General features: G+C 52.5%; 1 protein-coding gene across 1 annotated transcript; it reads right to left on the reverse strand.

Moving 5' to 3' along the window:
* Window positions 1-4,322: 4,322 nt before the first annotated feature.
* SERPINH1 (serpin family H member 1) lies at window positions 4,323-16,318 on the reverse strand. Its single transcript, XM_020913598.2, is given in 7 exon segments — window positions 4,323-4,426; window positions 5,023-5,196; window positions 5,198-5,335; window positions 7,994-8,226; window positions 8,349-8,447; window positions 9,976-10,631; window positions 16,046-16,318. Coding segments are annotated over 6 exon segments (1,299 nt in total). The 5' UTR covers window positions 16,054-16,318; the 3' UTR covers window positions 4,323-4,426; window positions 5,023-5,031.
* Window positions 16,319-19,413: the final 3,095 nt, after the last annotated feature.

A 19,413-nucleotide genomic window follows, 5' to 3' on the forward strand; every position in this document is an offset into this window, starting at 1 on the left:
TAGGAGGGAAGTTGGAGGAGTGGGAGAGGCAAAATCAGCTGATCTGCTCCTGCAAAAACATTCACTGATAAAGTGAGAAAAAATAAACCATTCACTGACCTCAGGGCCTCCCCATCAGCCCCTCCTTCCAGCCTCTCTAAGCAGTTCAGCCCAGAGCCTGGCAGCCAGGCCTTCCTCCATGTCACCACTCCCCTGCCCCCGACTCCCCAGGCCTCTCTGTGTCTCAAGCTCCCACGGCCCTTTCAGTGGCCACATCTCTGTTCATGCCGGGCCTCTTTTCCAGAATGCCTCTTCTCCCTTTCCTACCCACCTCTAGCACCTCTTCTCGGGGGAGTCTCCACTGACCACTTCAGCTCAGCCTGATCCCCAGGTTGTATGGCATAATAGAAATAATCAGGCTTCGGGGGACTTCCTTGGTGGTCCAGGGGTAAAGAACCTGCCTTCCAAAGTGGGGGACGGGGGTTTGACCCCTGGTCAGGGAACTAAGATCCCACATGCCGCAGGGCAACTAAGCCTGTATGCTACAACTAGAGAGAAGCTCTTGAGCTGCACCTAAAGATCTTGCATGCCCAACTAAGACCCAATGTAGCCAAATAAATAAATAATTTTAATTTAAAAAAAAAGAATCAGGCTTTAAAGTTGTAGAGATCTGAGTTCAAATCCCATTTCTGTAGTATGTTCTTGAGTTACTTACCTTCTCTTTTTAATAGTTAGTATTTCTCAGCCACATATTGCCAAAGTACCATGGGTTACTGGGCAAATTCATTCTCATTTCATTATCATGACTCTATGAGGTATGTACTGTTATCATTCCCATCTTATTAGTGAGGAAACTGAAACTCACAGAAGTTAAGCAACTGGTCCAAGGTCACACAGCTAGGAGTGGCAGAGCTGAGTTTCCAGTCTTTCTGCCAGGCTCCAATGTCTCTGCCACTAAGCACCAAAGGACCCACTGAATCACTTCCTTTGAATGAGCATTTATTAGGCACCTCCTACGTGCCAGTAGTGTGCTGGGTCTGGAGATGTGGCAGGGCACAGGCAGACAAGGGCCCACTTTCAATGAGGTTTTAGCTGGAATCTGTTTCCTCCTCTATAAGATGCAGAATAATGAGCCCCAGGTACATAAACTGGAGTAAAGATTATATAGGATCCCATTGGTTACTTTCTCCCTCCTATAAACCAGAGTACCTCGTGTGTATTAACCACCTCTCTCCTCCACAGCCAGCAGACCTGCACTCCCATACTTGCCAGGATCTGTCATTGACCTGCTAGGTGGCCTTGGGCAGGTCACGTTATTCTCTAAGCCCCAGTTTTCTCATCTACAACTTGGGGCTACCAAGGTAGTAGTAATAGCCACCCCTGAGGGAGGCTCTAAGAATTAAATGAGATTTTACACAGCATTGCTGGGCACACAGTGGTGCTCAACAGAAAGTTAATCCCCATCTTCTCATACCTGCACTCAAACCCAGGACCCACACAGTGAAGCAGGGTCATCATTTCTCTGAGACTTAACAAGCATCGTGGTGGATATAGCAAAGAGGTCCTTTCAGTGGCCTCAAGGTGGCAAGAAAGCTCCACACTGGGCTGTAATGAGCCATCAGGGGCACTGACAAGGCTGGTCCAACCCAGTCCAACCCTGACCTATCTACCTACCTCCATCACCTGCCCTGCCACCCCTCACTGTGAAGTGGGAGCACAGACCCCGCACCACCCTCCCACCTGTGCCCAGATGGAGGCAGGTGGCCTCAGGGCCCCCTTGGTGTCATCTGGGCAGCCCCACACTCAGCTCTGGCTTCCTTCACTGTCCCATGCCCACCTGCTGGGGGTGCTGTTGCAGGCTGAGCTTTGGGTCCAGGAGTCCTGAGTTCTAATCCAGTCTCCCCATCTCTAAGCTATACCTGAGGGATTAGGAAGACTTCCCACCTAATTGGGCTATTATGGGGATTAAGTGGGATAACTATAGAGACTGTGAGGTTAGACACCTTTATTATTAAAATCTGGCCAGTTCCTCTCCAACCCTTCCCATGTGGCATGGAGGAAGAACTCTTCACTGACTAGGAACATTTCCCAGCTCAGGCCCACTGGCTGGGGAACCTCGGGTGGATCACTTAATCTCTCTCAGCCTTGGTTATCTCATCTGTAAAATGGGAACAATCCCTACCTAGCCAAGGTGTCAGGAGGCTGGGATAAAACCTTAAGTGACTGACATGGTGTTTGGCACATAGTAGAAGCAAAATACAGAGGTAGGATCAGCTGGTATTATTAAAATCATTATTCTGATCAAGAAATGCCTACTTACCCTTCAAGGCCTACTTACACCATGTCACTTCCTCCTGGAAATCTCTCTTGATCTCCCCATGGCAGTCATGGCTTCTTCCTCTGGATTCCTAAAGCCCTGGTGCCCTTCTAACACAGATCTTTCACTTACTAACGCATGTTTTGAGTGTCTTATGTGTGTGTGAGACACTGAATTTGGGTGCAGGACATAAATAAGATAAACAAGACATAGTCCCTATTCTCATGAGCTTCCATTCTAGTAGTGGGAACAGACCGTGAATGCGTCCAATACATAGAAAATTTAGGAGCACTGAGTCAGTAAAACAAGAAAACAAAGTAACATAGACTTTACTTTATTGGGCTCAAAATCACTGCAGATGGTGACTCCAGCCATGAAATTAAAAGATGCTTGCTCCTTGGGAGAAAAGCTATGACAAATCTAGACATCATATTAAAACACAAAGACATTACTTTACCGATAAAGGTCCATTTAGTCAAAGCTATGGTTTTTCCAGTAGTCATGTATGGATGTGAGAGTTGGACCCTAAAGAAGCCTGAGCACTGAAGAATTGATGCTTTTGAACTTTGGTGTTAGAGAAGACTCTTCAGAGTCCCTTGGACTGCAAGGAGATCAAACCAGTCCATCCTAAAGGGAATTAACCCTGAATATTCATCAGAGGGACTGATGCTGAAGCTGAAGCTCCAATACTTTGGCCATCTGATGTGAAGAACTGACTCATTTGAAAAGACCCCGATGCTGGGAAAGATTGAGGGCAGAAGAAGGCGACAACAGAGGAAGAGATAGTTGGATGGCATCACCGACTCAATGGACAAGTTTGAGCAAGCTCCAGGAGATGGTGAAGGACAGGGAAGCCTGGCGTGCCATAGTCCATAGGGTTGAAAGAGTTGGACACGACTGAGTGATTGAACAACTAACAATTGGAGCTGCTTATATACTGAGGTTACAGAATGCTTTGTGGAGTAGACATTTAGACTGATTTCTGGATGATACCCCCCTCCAAAAAAAAAAAAGCAGTCTCACAAAGATCTAGAAGAATCATTTTCCAGAAGGAACAACTAGTGCAAAGGCCCTGACACAGGAGAATAAGCATGGCACCGTGAGTACTGAGCGTGCTTGTCACTATCTCTACATCTCTACTTCTAGATGAAACCTTTTGAGGACAGAGATCTGATTTACTGAGTCCACAACACAGAACAGCCCTGGAGCTCCGAATAGCCGTGGCATTGTGGTAATAATGAGAACAAATCGGCTGGCCCTTCTGTAGCCCATTCACTTCTTGGAGGACTCCACCCTAGGTTGCCCAGTCAGGCAGGGACTCCATTTTGAGACCAACACCACCCAGGGCAGAGTTGTTGGCAAAAGGAAGCCGGAGAGGTGCCCAGAGAGAGGTAGTAAACTGCCCAACGACACACAGCCAGCAAGCAGCAGAGATGGGCCATGAATCCAGTTTCCTCTGTTCCTCTGCCTTGCTGCCCAGTGGTCTTCTGTCCTGTGCATCTCACTTGCCCCGTCCTTCCCTAAGCCATGATGCCAGGAGCCCCAAGGCTCACAAGAGGTAACCAATGTGAAGAGTGTTTCGGGACTCTCCTTGGCTCCTGCTCCAAACCCGAGTACACAGCAAGGACCCCACAAGCTCCTTCAAAAGTCCTGCCCAGCCAGGCAGCCTGAGCTTGTGCCCTCTGGCCCTGGATGTGGATGAGGTCAGATTGAAAGGAAAGCCTCGGGGGCCGAAGACTGGGATCCTGAAGCCAGCAGGACAGCAAAGCCCTGGGCTCCAGGACCAGTGCTGTCATTCCAGCCCTGCAGCCTCCACCTCTCCAGGGCAGCCAGAGCCACAATCCCCAGAGTCAGCACACAGTGGGCCTGCCACACAGTATTATCTCCAGTTATCTGCCAGGATCTGGGGGCCTGACAAGGACTATTAGTAGCAAACAGGGCTTAACAGAAGGAGCCCTTGTCCCCAGGGAAGAATGACATGGTAACCTCTGATCCAGTCATCCATGATCCAACAAATTTCACTGGAAAAAGTTTTATTGAAAAAAAAAAAACAACACAATTGTACAAATAAGTTCTTGGTTGACAGCAACAAAGGCTCATTTCCCCACTTTCCTCCCCATTTTTGAAAATCTATAAAAGGAAAAAAAACAATGTTCATCCCCATGATGCCTGACCAGAGTCTGCCCAAACCCACCCCCCTCCATGAGCTATTTCTCAACCTGTTCTCTGGGGTCAGACTCACTGTGGGAGTACCTGTCCCAGGGGCTGCAGCACCTAGTTTTATAGATGAGGGAAGTTAGGAGAAGATGGGGAGAGAGCTGGGGAGGGGGCTGAGGTGGTGGTCATATCAGGAAGAGGGCCCCCACTCCATGAGGGCTTGGCTGAACCCCCAGCTCAATTCCATCTCACAGATGAGAAAGCACTGGGCTATAAATATGAACACTGACTGAGGCAGGCTGGATCCCAGGACTGAGAGCGGGGCTCGACGACTACTGCCCAGCTCCCACGGGACACGGGGTCTCTGGGCTCAGCACCCTGACATCTGGGGGACAGTGTCCAGGCAGAGTGAATCCAGGCCGGGAAGGACTGCTCAGACACACAGGAAGCCCCCTGTTTTCCCACCCCCACCCCACAGACTATCCAAGGTCGATACCTCAGCTCCCCCACCCCCATAGCACCCATGTGTCTCAGGAGCCTCCCGCTGCCCCCTGCCATCCCACACCTACCCTGGGGCCCTACAACTCGTCTCGCATCTTGTCGCCCTTGGGCCGGACCAGGCGCCCGATGAACAGCAGGGAGCCGCTCTGGGTGTCTCGAACCAGGAAGATGAAGGGGTGGTCGGCGTAGAAGAGCTTGGGGCTTCGCAGCTCCTCACGCCCGTAGATGTCCTGGTCGAAGGGGATTGCCATCCGTGTCCCACTCGAAGGCAGTGGCATGGAACACGCTGGCCAGGTACAGGTCCTTCTTGCCCGACATGCGAGACAGGTCTGCCTTGTTCTTGTCGATGGCCTCTGTCAGACCCAGCCCAGCCAAGTGTTTCTGTAGAACCAGGTGGGTGATAGTGAGGCCATGGTAGGCAAAGTTCCTAGACCCTTACCCTCCACCCACACCACCCACTGTTTCTCCTCTCCTCTGACCAGAAGTTACCATTCCCTGACCACCTTCCGCATGCCAGACATAGTGTGGAAACTGCAAACCACTTTCCTAATTCATGACAGCCCTGCAAGAGCTTCCAATCACCACTTCACAGATGAGGAAACCAAGACTCAGGGGGAAAAGGCAGAATATATGCCTGGCCCTGCCCAGCAATCTTGACCCATGGTATGAGTGGTAGACAGCCAGCATCGGCCTCTCCTGGGGGCTTATATGAAATGCACGTTTCCTGATCCAGCCCAGAGCCTCTGAATCACAGTGTCTGCAAGTGGACCAGGAACCTTTCTTAACCAACTCTCCAGGCAATTCTTGACACACTAACATTTGAAAAAGACTGACCAAGGACAGCTCTGGCCACATCACTCTGGGAATTAAATCCTTTCCAGAGTGATATAAAGGCTGGGATTTGCTTCAAGATAATCTGATAGGGGAGGAATGGGTGTGATGGTTGATGTTGGGTGATGGATACATGAGGGTTCCTTACATTAATCTATTTTTAATATATTTTTATATATTTCCATAGTATTTCAAAAGTTAAAACACACACACTCTATCTTCTCTCTCTCTCTTTCCAAGGCTCTGCACAGCCCCTGGAAGCCAAGGACAAGCTCTTTCCTGGGAACTGTGCTTGCATCACAGTTTCACCCCCTAGCATGTTCCACTCTGCTCTCCATTCAACGGCTCCCCTGAAACTGCCTCCTCAATAGCATCTCTGTGTCCACTCTGTCTCTGTAGGGCCCTTTAGACACCACGTCTTCTGGGGAGCCTCCCCAGCCCCACAAGACTGGAGCCACACACCCCTGGCCTCCCTCTATCAGTGTGTGGTCCTGTCTGTCTCTCCCACCTGGCTCAGTGGTCACTCAAGACAGGGCCCATGTTCAGGGCTCACCCTGCTCTTAGTGCAGAAGAGGCAGTGGTAAAGAACTGTTGACTGAGTGAACAGCACCCCTCAGGGCCCAAGCTTCTGGAGGACAGTGCACTTCCCCAGCATGGCCAAACCGGCCTGAGACCTAGGAGCCTGAGAGTCCAGGTGTCCTGAGACAGGCATTCGAGGCCCAGCTATTCCAGTCCCCATGACTTTGCACAAATCACCCACTTGGAAATCTCTACCTCAATCTACTATAGGGTAGCAAATAACATGTCCACCCACGGTGCCAGAAAAACATGGGAGAAAGAAGGAGAGTCAGGTGATGGCAACTGCAGGAACAGGCTGGGGGAGTGTCAGGACAAGCCCAGGAGGGAGACAGGTGTGGCTTCTCTCTGGAAACCTCGCACTGTCTACCACACAGACTACACAAGTTCCACCGTCTCCAGCTTGGAGTCTAAGCCCCATTTCATCTTAAGCTTTCTCCTCCACACTCCCTCAGCTGCAAGTCTTAATTAATTCTGCAGGCAAGGGATCTCCTACAGAACCATTTCTGGAACCCAAGGGAGGAATGAGATGAAATTTTTCCCTTTTGAACAAAGAAAAAAAAAAATCTCTCCCGAGTTTTCACCTGAGAACTAACTGGAGCCCCAGCATTTACTAGCCAGGGTAACCTTAGCAAGTCACTGCTTCTCTCTGAGCTTCGGCCCATCACCCAGGGTGGTCATGAGGGGGAAATGATGCTGAGCAGGTTGGTTAAGTTTCCAGCCAAGTGACTCAGAGCTGAAAGCTATTATTAGTCTTACTGGTGCAAGGGGAACAATCCTCCAGCTTGAATAGTGTATCCAGGCATACCCGAGAGATATTGCGGGTTCGGTTCCAGACCACCACAATAAAGTGAATATTGCAATAAAGTGAGTCACACAAATTTTTTGCTTTCCCGATGCATATAAACATTATTTTTACACTATACTGTAGCCTATTAAGTCTGTAACAACATTATCTCTTAAAACAATGTATGTACCTTAATTAAAAATTTTTATTGCTAAAAATGCTAACCATCATCTGAGTCCTTAGGGAGCTGTAATCTTTTGCTGGTGGAGGGTTTAAAATATTGATAGAATCACCAAAATGGGACCCAGAGACATGAAGTGAGCAAATGTTGAAAAAGTGGCACCAGACTTGCTTGATGTAGGGTTACCATAAATCTTCAAAAATTGGTTAAAAAAAATTGCAATAAAGCAAAGCATGATAAAATGAGGTATGCCTGTACCTTGTGCCGAGAGGCAGTGCAGCATAAGATTAAGGACATGGCTTGGTGTTAAATGTCTGAGTTTTGTATGACTCTGGATAAGTTATTTAACTTTTCTGAGCCTCACTTTCCTCATCCATAAGATAAGGCTGATCATCCTATCTAATACAGTGTTGAGGATTAAGAATTTCATACATACACAGTGCTTAGGAAGTATGCCTGGCATACAGCAGGTGCTCAATTACACTTAGGTATTGATGTTGTCACTATCTTCCCAAAGGCAGGGAACATGCCCACCTCCCTCAGCACATGCCAGTACTGCCTGGACCCCCAGAGAGGCTCAGGACAGACCCGCTGAGCTGGCGAGAGACCCCCCCGCCCCCAAAACTCTAAGCCCTGCAGGCCCCTGAGTTGGGCCTCCCCTCACCTGCAGGTCGTGGGTCACCTCAACCACTCCCTTGGGCAGGGAGATGGCCACAGCCTTCTTCTGCATCTTGCCCATCCAGACCTTCAGCTGCTCTTTGGTCAGCAGCTTTTCCAGGCGCTCAAGGGGCTCCACATGGTGGGGCATGATGATGATAAGGCTGGACAGCTTGTGCGCCAGCGGCATCTCCACCATCTGCAGCTTCTCCTTCTCGTCATCATAGTAGTTGTAGAGACCTGAGAGAAAAGCAAAAAGGGTACTGGGCATGCTGTGGGGGGTGGGCGGGCCAGGCCCTAAGCACCCTCGGGCCCCCACACTGCCCACCTGCCCACCCCACCCTACTCTGCAAGGCACCTACCTGTCCGGTGCATCATGGTGACACCCACGGTATAGGAACGGGTCACCATGAAGCCTCGGTTGTCCACCATCTTGTGGTGGAATCTCTCGTCCCAGTGCGCTGTAGCAGGAAGTAGAACACAAGATCAGAAATAGATGCACCGCTTCCCTTACCCTGTTAAGACACTCTCCCAACTGAATATCCTGGAAGATTTACTCCTGCCACAGGCCTCCGTTCTAGTCTTTGGGGCTCGGCTGCAGCCCACCTCCCTGCTGAGCACCCAGCCCCCTAGAGTACATGTTCCTGCTTTAGGAACGAGGACATGCTGCCTGAAGACATGGCTCTCTATAGTCAGGGCCTAGCAGCTTCCACATGACAAGAAATACAATCAAAAGGAGGACCCTCAGTTCGGCCACTGCCATGTCCACCTCTGCCCTGACCCCTGCCAGGCATTTGGGCAACATGTGCTGAGCTAGACTCCCCACACCCCCTGCCAGCTGAGGTTTGTGCCCAAAGCAGAGAATGCCCCAAGACTGCCTTTAATTCTTGTCTGCAAGTCCTGTCCCTGTGACCAAAAAACATGACCCCAAAAACCTTGCGTATGTGACAGTGGCCTGAGTCCTGACCTACGTCACATCCAGACCTGTGTTCAAATTCAGTCTCAGTCACCAGCAGGCTGCAAGACCTTTCACCGCTCCTATCTCGGTCCCCTCATTTGTCAAACAGGGGCACCTCATCCTCATAGCAGCCTGTAAGAGTAACAGTGCTATCCATATAAGGTACTCAGAAGTACACATTAAGCCCGAATCAAATCTTCAATTCAAGATGTACCTGGACATGGTTTCTCTCCTCCTAGCTGAGCCTGTTTTCTCACCTATGAAATGGAGGTAACACCTCCTACCCTCAAAGTTGCTTTGAGCATTAGGCATGATCACAGGTGTGGAGCCAGCTCATTACTGAGGCAGAAATGATTACTGCATTTAATTCCAAGACAATCAACAGCACTCTGATGTGATGAAACACATGCTGTGGAGTCCTTCGGCTGGGCTTGGATCTGTGTCCCATTCCTTTAGACACAACACTGTGCTGTGCTGTGCGTAGTCGCTCAGTCGTGTCCGACTCTGCGACCCCATGGACTGTAGCCTGCCAGGCTCCTGTGTTTCTCCAGACAAGAATACTGGAGTGAAAAAAAAAAATTAAAAAAAAAAAAAAAAGAATACTGGAGTGGGTCGCCATGCCCTCCTCCAGGGGATCTTCCTGACCTAGAGATCGAATCCAGGTCTCTTGCATTGTTCTTTACCATCTGAACCACCAGAAAAGCCCAAGAATACTGGGATGGGTAGCCTATCCCTTCTCCAGGGGATCTTCCTGACCCAGTAACCTAAAGGAGGTCTCCTGCACTGCAGGCAAATTCTTTATCAGCTGGGCTACCAGGGAAGCCCCAGACACAACACTACCCCTCGCTAAACTTAGTTTGTCATATATAAAGAGTTCTGCAACTGACTCCCTCCACGTCCACGGGTTGTTAGTTGTTAATGAGGACTGGTGCTTGGCACAGAAATACTGATTGATCAGACTTGCCAGGGGCGGGGCCTCGGGGAGAGGAAACCCCGCCCCACCCTGCCCCGCCCCGCCCCACTGGACTCACGCTTGAAGAACATGGCATTGACCAGCAGCGCGCCATCGGTGCGCTCCACGTCCTTGGTGACCTCCGGCAGCTTGCCGTCGGTGGTCTGCGCCGCCCACTCGTTGATGGACTGCAGGGCGCTGCGCTTGTCGCGGAAGTTGATCTTGGAGTGCTCACAGTTGTAGTGCTGCTTGCTGCTACGCACAAAGTCCTCTGCGAAGCTCACGGAGCTGGGCCCGTACAGGCGGCTGCCCAGCTTCCAGGTGACGTTGCGTGCCGTGCTGTTGCTGAGCGAGCGCAGCAGCTCGCCCAGACCCGCGTGCACCTCATCGTCGCGCAGCTGCTCGGCGCTCAGCACCGCCTTGGCCTGCGACGCCGTGGCCGCCTTGCCGCCCAGCGACACTAGCCCCAGGGACGAGGCCACCACCACGGGTGACAGCAGGATGTTCTCCACGGCCTGGTCCTTGGCCATGGCCTGGTATAGGCTGAAGGCCAGGCCGGCGCTGCGCTCAGCCAGCGTGGCCGCCTTGGGGCTCAGCTTCTCCGCGGTGCCCGGAGCTGCTGCAGCCGCAGGTTTCTTCACCTCAGCGGCCAGGGCCCTGGCCAGGAGGCAGATGGTGCTGATGATCAGGAGGGCACGCATGGCTGGGAGGTGGGTTGTGAGCACCGAGGAGGACCTATGAGGGTGGCAGAGAGAGGGCACCCCTGAAGCCCCAGTTGTTCTTCCCCTGCCCAATCCCCACCCTTCTGGCTGCAGCCAAGTTCCCTGGAGATGGGAGCAGGAGGGTCCAGAGCTCTGGGGAACCCAGACCTAACTCCAGACTGCCCAAATTGGGGCTCTCCATCTGCCCACTCTCTCAGAGACCTTCTTTGACTCCTCATCTAAAGCAAGCAAATAGCTACCTCAGCCCTATTTATTTCTTACACTGAACTTAACATTTACACTCATGTGTCTGTTACATATTGTTTCCATCACAGACCTGGAGGTCTGCGTCCTCCAGGAGGGCAGGACACACTGGCTTCCCTTTACAGTCCCCTGTGCCCAGCACACCACAGGCCTAAGCTATTCCTGAATGAACAGAAACCAGGGCCGCTTGGCCAAACCTGGGCTCTTCAGTTTGCTGAAGGTTAGCTCAAATCTCTTACAACCCTGGGGCCCTTTTCCAGTGGGCGGGGGAAAGTGGCAGATGAGCTGAGGGTCCATATGAAACTCAGGGGCCTGGACAGAGGATGTCGGGTGGGAAGTGCAGTGTTCCTCCCCCATGCCTTCCCTTCTGCGCTGGGATGTTAATGAGTCACCGGTAGGTTCACTGATTAAATAAGAGAACCCAGATGCTCTACTCCGTTGCCCCAAGGGTGACCTTCAGTCTGAAAGTGTGCATGTGCGTGTGTGTCCGCCCCTCACTGAGTCTCGGGCTCCCATTTTCCAAGTTCTAAGGGTCTTGGTCTCCATGCCCAGTCCTCTGTCTTGACAGGACGTGCCTGCCCACCACCCATCGAGCGGATGGGAAATCCCCAGGACAAAAGCAGGAGGGGGATAGGAGGTGGGGTAGGTTTCCTGAGAGGAAGGATATTAAGGGACAGGGCACATTACAGCTCAGAGGAACATTGACACCCCCTCCCGTTCACCAGAGGCTGGTGGCCAGATGTGTGTGCAGTCTCCCAGGAAGCAGGGGCCACCTCAGATTCCATTCTGCCCTCCCATTCCCATCCAGCAGTGATCGCCACACATGCCCATCTACACTGTGGCTTCAGGACTGCCATCCTCACACCACAGCTGTCACAGTGTCCCCTACGACAAGCCCCTCTCCCCTCTCTGGGGCCTTCCATCAGGACAGTCTCTCCACGTGGACTTATTTCCATACTCGCCCCGCTTTGAGGTCACTTCCGCCTCTCCTTCAGGCAGCATGAAGCAAGACGAGATGACAGGGCAAAGAAAAGGGCTGGAAGGAACTGTGCTAGAAGCTGGGATCCCACTACACCAGCAGATCCCAACTCGTGGTCCTCAAGGTGGGAAATTAAAAATCCTGGGGAACGACCCTCAGTATTTGGGAAGGAGGGAAGGCCACCGAGACACACAACTGCCTGGGAGAAGGTACCAAAGAGAACTGTAGCCTAAAGTAGGGATTTCAGAGGTAAGATAGTTTTACCCTAAAGAATATCTCTGGGCCCAAGTCACCTTCCTCCCACCAGGCCTGGAGCCTCAAAGGCAGAGGGCCTATATAATTATTGTACAAACAAGGACACTTGGACACTTAAGAGAGTAAAATGCGAATACTACTAATTATTATGCCAGGACAACAGGCATACGGTCATCCTATTCAAAGGCCGCCTTTAGTCCAAACAGGGGATGCCAGAGCTTGGACCTCTGCAGAGGTCACCAGCATCCCCCAGAGAGATAATCTAGGAGCCCAGTTCACAGTCCTGCCACGTGGCAGGCACTATCTTGACAGCCCCCACCCCCAGCCCCAGCCAACCAGAACCTCAAAGGGCTGGGAGGGGCTTTTCAAGAAAGCTCCAAATGACTAGTTTGGGATTCCTCAGGCAGCCACATAGCTGCGCTCCTGTTCCTACTGCCGGCTCCGGGTGACGTGGCAGGCTGGAAACTGAATTATCTCCACCCGCCTGCAGAGGGGGGCTTCCAGCCCGGGAAGCCGGAGGCCTGGGTTCAGGTCCCGGGGCGGGGGGGTGCCACGGAGCCTTTCTGGCCCTAGCTTCGAGCCCCGCAACATCAGACTCTGCAGGGAGACTCTGCAGGGAGACATGTAGCAAGGGTGAAGGGCTGTTAACCCAATGGCAGGAACGGAGGAAGGCAAGTCACTGCAAGCAAGCCAGCCTCCCACAGCCCAGCCCTTGTTGCCACAGAAAAATCCCAGCCCTGAGGCCAAGGTTGGATGATTTATAGTCCCACGAAGAAAAATATACAATCACAGAACCAAGGCCTGTGCCCACAGCTAGCCGGAAGGAGACTGGATTCCAGGTTTTTTAAGTAGAGGAAAGGGAAGCAGATTGGGGGAAGGGTGGGAGCACCAGAAAGGGTCTCAAACACTTGAGGAGGTCTAAAGTACCTTGAAACTGCCTCAGGGGGAGGTCAAGGCCTGCCTTTTTCATTCTGAAAGAAAGCAGAAGAGTGAGGAGGACGGGGTAGGGCAGAGCTGGGTGGTGGTTGAGGACTGGCCTGGGTGGCCCAGCCCCGCTAAGGGACCCCCATGTACTCTGCCCCTGGCAGAAGGAAGCCACAACTAACTCCAGATCTACAACCACAGAGGTCATCCACATCACTGCACAGTGGGAGAAACTGAGGCCAGAGAGGGACAGGGATCCACCTCCGTGCCTCAAGGATCTGTGGGGGTCGGGCTTCCTAGCACAGGGATCCCTCCTCCCAGAAGCTCCCACAGAGCCCCTCCAGAGGGCTGGATTCAGTGTCCGGTTACAGCCAGTTTTAAAAAAACACATTTCTGCTGGGAATCCCAGTGCCCAGAGACAAAAGGAGGGGACCAGGAGGCCTCAGGAAGGGGGGATGGGCAGATGAACTGTCTGAGGGCAGGAGGGTGTGGTCCCAGCCAGCGACTTCCAGAGAGCCAAAGCCCCCAGATTTTCCTGCGGCCTCCATCCGGGCCCTGCAGACCAGGGGGACCAGCAGGAAACCCTGGAAGAGGCGGGGCCAGGCTTTCTGGCCATGCTGGAAGCCGGCTTCATTCTTCTCCCTCCACTCCAGTCACCTCAGGAATGTCCCTAAGCTGGGGGCAGGGAACCCCGGCCTCTGAAGTAACCTTAACGCTGCAGTGACTCCAGGAAGAAGGTGGTGGCGGACAGGATTAGAGCGGGCGACCAAAAGCCTTCCAGGGAGCCCCCTCCACCCCTGGCCGCCCTCCCTTCTCTGGGGGGATGCAGACCTGGTCACCTCCTCAGCCTCTTTTTGGAGGGAGGTGGGGGAGACTGGTGCTGGCCAAGTCCCTCTTTTTCTTTTAGTTGCCATCACCTACGCATACAGGCTGCTGATCAGCAATGGAGCCGCGGAGGGTGACTCCTCCCAAACCATGGGGACCCCAAAAGCCAAGACAGCCCCCAGGAAAAGGCAAGGTTGTTTCACCTCCTCTCCCCGCTACCCTTCCTCAGAAGGCTCAGATGCCCCCCATCAAGCCTGTGAGGAGGCTGGTCCACTGGCCCTTGGGCCTCACCCCACAACTGGAGGCATAGGGAAATGCAACCAGCCTGGCCTCCCTGTTCTTACTGGAAGGGACTGCAGACCGGATCCTCCCTCCTTGCCCTGCAGAGAGAGGAGCCTCAGCATCGTGGCCCCCAGCCTCCCTGTTCCCTCCTGGCCACCACCACTCCAGCCCCACACTTCTGGGGAACCCTGCACTTTCCCCGGGCCCTCTGAGTGTCCCGACTGCCCATCGAGGCTCCATCTCTGCGGTGGCCCTCAGGCTCTCTCTGCCGTCACCAGCTAGTCTCCGTCTCCAACTCTCCAGCTGCCCCAAAAAGTTTCAGGGACTCCAGTCTGCGGGCTCAGTCTGTGGCTCTGGTTGGCCCCTAAACCCTCGCCCGGGCGCCTCTCCCCTCTCATTCCCTTGAGCCCCCTAAAAAACTCCCCCCGCTCCCCCCGGCCGCCCCCGCCCCTCACCTGGCCGGGCTGGGCTGGCGCCGGGACCGCAGTCACAGTGTCACACTGGAGCCGCGAACGGATTCCACTCTCCTCCGCGCCCCCGCGCTCCTGATCTATATATGGCGTTCCCCCACCCCACCTCCCGCCCGTCCCGAGAAACTTCTGGAAAGTTGGAAAAGCTTCCGGAGGGCGCCCCTGCCTCGCCAAAAAAAGCCAGAGACCTCCCCCAAACCACCCGGGCTTCCGCCCCCTCCTTCTGCAGGCAGTCACCCGGCCCCTGGGTCCTACTGCCCTGCTTATCGGAAGGGATCGCAGCGCCCGTGAGCTCCGTGCTGGGCGCTCCGGGGCCCTCACGACTGCGGAGCGAGCGGGCATCCTTCACTCAGTTGAGACTCTTGAGTTCAGACCGCTTAGATGAAGGGGACACGGGGCTCCCTAGTGGGAGTTCGGATCGCTTAGACACGGGGCTTCAGAGGAGCCGCCACACCCCAAGGCTCTTTGCACAAGCCGGCTTATCCCTGATCTCACACCTTCCAGCTCCCCTATCCCGACAGCGGATCTGCCTTCAGGTGCATCCACTCCTCCATTCTCGAACTGAAATTGGGCCCCCCTACAAGCCACCTTCTCTCCTTCTCAGGGGAGGTGGTCAGAGGTTGGGAGGCAGGACCCGTCTCCGTCTGCAGTTTATCCTGAACACCTTGGAGCTCACCCTCAGTGACCACCTTGACAGGAAGAGTGGCAGCCGGTTTCTGTACCTGACCTTCCCCCAGGAAGGTCTTGGAGACACCTGGGGAACACCAGGTCTGGCTGGGCCTGGAGGGATGCACAGGGAGAATACCCTGGCTGACCTTTAAGTAATATGCTGTGTGACCCTGAGGAAGTTACTTTCCTTTCTGGGCCTCAGTTCCTTTGTGAAATGTCATTCCTTGCCTCCTTTCCTTGTCTGTCTCCGTCTCTCTCTCCTTGGTCATCCCTACCCCCTCCCTATCTGAATCCCCTCCCACAGGCCTCACTATCAGCTCCTCTCCCCTACCCTCCCACAACTGATAGCCTCTGGAGCTCTGAGCTAAGCTGGGGTATTCATTTCTATTCCAGGTGCAGAAGACCCAGCCAAGAACAGGACAAAGTACCTGCCCTTGGGACGCATATTCTTAGGAGGGTCTGTGCATGCATGCTAAGTCACTTCAATCGTGTCCCACTCTATGCGACCCCATGGACTGTAGCCTGCCAGGCTCCTCCAGGGGATCTTCCCAACCCAGGGATCGAACCACATCTCTTATGCCTCCTACATTAGCAGGCAGTTTCTTTATCACTAGCACCACCTGGGAAGCCCTCTTAGTAGGGTATGCATATCTTAGTAGGGAACTTGAGAAGGCAGATTATTAAGGACATCCCCACCCCAAATCTTTAACAGGGAAATCATAGATAACCCTATGGGCCCAGTATGGAGAGGAAGGGACAGAATAGAGACAGTTCACTCACTCATTCATTCATTCAGTCAACAAACTGCTGAGTATCCTTCTTCCAGGTGCATCTCTGGATCTTGGGGAGTAAACGAAGCCCAGCACCCAGCAGATGAATCATTCAGGTCTCTAGCAGTAGAGGTGAGTGGAAGGTCTTTTCTGGTCACCCCAGCCAGGTGGTGGTGGTAACTAATTTATCAGTCTGACTTAGGCTGCTGATGTTCACAGTCTGATTACAAAGACTGTGGGAAATCTTAGATCCCAAGAGCTTTAGTCTCTTCAAATCAAAGTCAAAGAATCAGAGATTACTAGAATCTTAAGGTGGTCATCACAGAATATGATATTCCTGTGGAATCTTTGAATTCATCTAAGGAATCTTAGAATGTTAAATCTCACAGTCAGGGACTTCCCTGGTGGTCCAGTGGTTAAGAACCACCCTGTGATGCAGGGAACAAGGATTCGATCCCCGTTCAGGAAACTGAGATCCATCATTCCTCGTGGCAACTATTGAGCCCACCCGCCACAACTAGAGTCCTTGTGTCACAAGAAAGATTGTGCATAACGCAGTGAAGGTCCCACGTGCTGCAATTAAGACCCAATGCAGCCAAATAAATAAAAAAAATTTTCTAAGATTCACAGTCAAAGAATCTTAGAATAAAAATATTAAGGACTCTGGACTATGAGGCATCTTAGAGGTCATGGGTTCCTGTCTGCAGCCCCAGGCAGAAGTCCTCTCTGAACTTCAAAAGGCAAGAATCCCAAAAAGGCAAGCACCCAGGCTCCTCCAAGAAGAGGGAGCTCACCTCCCTTGTAGGCAGCCTAGTATCCTTTTCTCAGGACAGGTCTGATCATTGACAAACTCTCTTAGCCTCGGGGTGGTGTCCGTATCTTTGACCTGGCTGTCCGGGTTTTCATGTACTTCCCCCGCCTCGTCTGTGTATTGCTTTTAAGGAGAAGTCCTTGCAATTCGAGGAAACTGAGGAAACCACCTGGGTCCCAGGCTCATCTACCATCTACCCCACCCCCATCCCACCCTCAGTTTGGACCTCGGGTGGTAATTGACTTGTCAGCTAGTGAAGTGAAAGTCAAAGCCGACTCTTTGCGACCCCGTGGACTATACAGTCCATGGAATTCTCCAGGCCGGAATACTGGAGTGGGTAGCCTTTCCCTTCTCCAGGGGATCTTCCCAACCCAGGGATCAAACCCAGGTCTCCCACACTGCAGGCAGATTCTTTACCAGCTGAGCCACCAGGGAAGCCTAGCCAGTCAGCTAAGGGTCCATCAAAGCTGATAGAAAGGAGATGTTAGTCTTGATTTCCAGCAGGTCCAGATGTCCGAATCCCACAGAGATTACCTTTGCTCTACACCTTTCCTCGAAACTCTCTGCTCTTTGAGGCCTCACCAGAACTCTGGGAGGAAGCTGAGTGCTACAACTCTCAGGGACTGAACCTAGGGGGCAGGGTAAACTGAAGTGCATGCTATTAGATAAGCCTAGTACCTTAGAAGGTCAGAGTAGAAAGGACCAATGCCCTCCATATACAGATAGGGAAGCTGAGGCCTGGGGAGGGCACTGGAGAGCCTCTCCCAGTCTTATTAGACTCTACGTTAGCTCAGACTAGGTCAGTAGCTTCCTCTATGGCATTCTGCTGCATTATCTCTGTATCGTCACCCTATAATGTCCCTGAATGTCATTGGTGATTTTGGATGGGCAAAGACTTCTCCCTCTGAGTCCCCAGTACCCAGCACCGAGTATGCCCAGAAAAGGCGCACGATGAACCATGACCAGTGAGTGAGTGATGGGAAGTGTCTGCCTGAGTAGCTGGACTCCAATCACAGCCTCCCTGCAACCTCCCTGAAGAAAGAAAGGCAACGGCTCCTTTAAATTTCCAACATCAGCAAAAAAGTTTCAAGAGCCTTTGCCACAGTATTCTTAGCTCTGAGCCCAGCCCTGGCCTTGCTGACTGCAGCCCTTCCCCCACACTCCCAGTCTGCACTTTCTGGAAAAAGCACTCTTCCGAAGGAGGAAAGATTCTGAAATGCAGAGAAACTCTTGAGCATTTCAGCTGTGTGTTCCTCCTGTGTCCCCGCTCCCAGCAGGAGCCCACCTACCCCACCCCACCCTCTACAGGGTCTCAGATGGAAATCCTAAGTACCAAGCATTGTGGTTAGGAGGAAGTAGAAAACCATAGAATGCAACTTCATCCACATTGTACAGAGAGGAAAAAGAAAACTGGGCCCCAGAGAGGGCCAGCAATTTGCCCAAGGTCACACAGCAATTCAGAGGTGGATCTAAACCAGAGCCCACGCCCTGGGCCTCAGCCCTCCTTCTCCCACACCGTCTCTAGCTGGGTCTTCCAGGTAGGCAGGCCCAGTTCCACCAGGTATTGCAGAAACAGCTGTCTTTAGCCCCAGTGGCTAGACAGGCAGTCCTCACCCTATAGAATTCTAGGACAGAAACTAACATGTTAAGTGCCCAGTCTGTTCATATTATCATATTTAATACTCTCAGGTTAAGTTGAATGGCTCCATTTTAAACACAAGGAAACTGAGGCTAAGTTCAAGCCCTTATAGCAAATTGCACTTAGAACTGGGATTTGAATTGTTTGTCCATGGTAGATGGGCTGTGGGGGCAGGGAAAGGATAAGGAGGTGACATTCATGGGGTACTTTGAATACTGTGGCCAGGCACCCTAAACAGTATCTCACTTTTAATTCTAGGGTGCTAATTCGAAGGAAGTGTCATCCTTTTCTTCTTTTTACAGAGGATCAGACTGTGGCCAAGAAAGGCTGGGATGACCAGCCTCTGGTGGGCCCTCTCCCTGGGAAACCAGGGCTGCCACTGGCAGTTCTCTGAGATGTTGTCCGGAAGCCAAGAATGTGCTCGCAGTCCCAAGCATGAGTCAGGGAAATGCAATTTCTGCAAGCTCTGATGCTCTCTCGTGTAGTGTGGGGGCCTTCTGATCCAAAGGGCTGTCCTGTGAGCTGCCACGTTGGAGGGTGGGAGGCCTGTGAGGGGTGGGCCGACACTTGATTCCTCGCTCCTCCTCCCTGAGCAAGCCCCACCCCGACCCTCCTACAGTCCTCCTCGTGCCAAAGCAGCCTCAATGCCTTCACCTACAGGCTTGACACCCTGACAGGACGCCCAGGAGACATGCCCACTGACACGTGACACTGCAGGCACACATGTGTCCACCTGCCCGCTGCAGCCCCTTCATGCAATCCACAGGTACACATGTCTGCCTAACTCTTTAGCAACATAAATGCACTCACACGTGGCACACATGCCTGATAGGAACCTGTACACAGGCTCAGGCTCAAGGGGAGGAGGGGAGGATACAGACCAGAGCCGGGATCTTTCACCCTTTATTAGCTGTGAAGCCTTGGGGTA

This window comes from Odocoileus virginianus, chromosome 10 (genome assembly GCF_023699985.2).
Source record: "Odocoileus virginianus isolate 20LAN1187 ecotype Illinois chromosome 10, Ovbor_1.2, whole genome shotgun sequence".
In the NCBI taxonomy this organism is placed as follows: domain Eukaryota; kingdom Metazoa; phylum Chordata; class Mammalia; order Artiodactyla; family Cervidae; genus Odocoileus; species Odocoileus virginianus.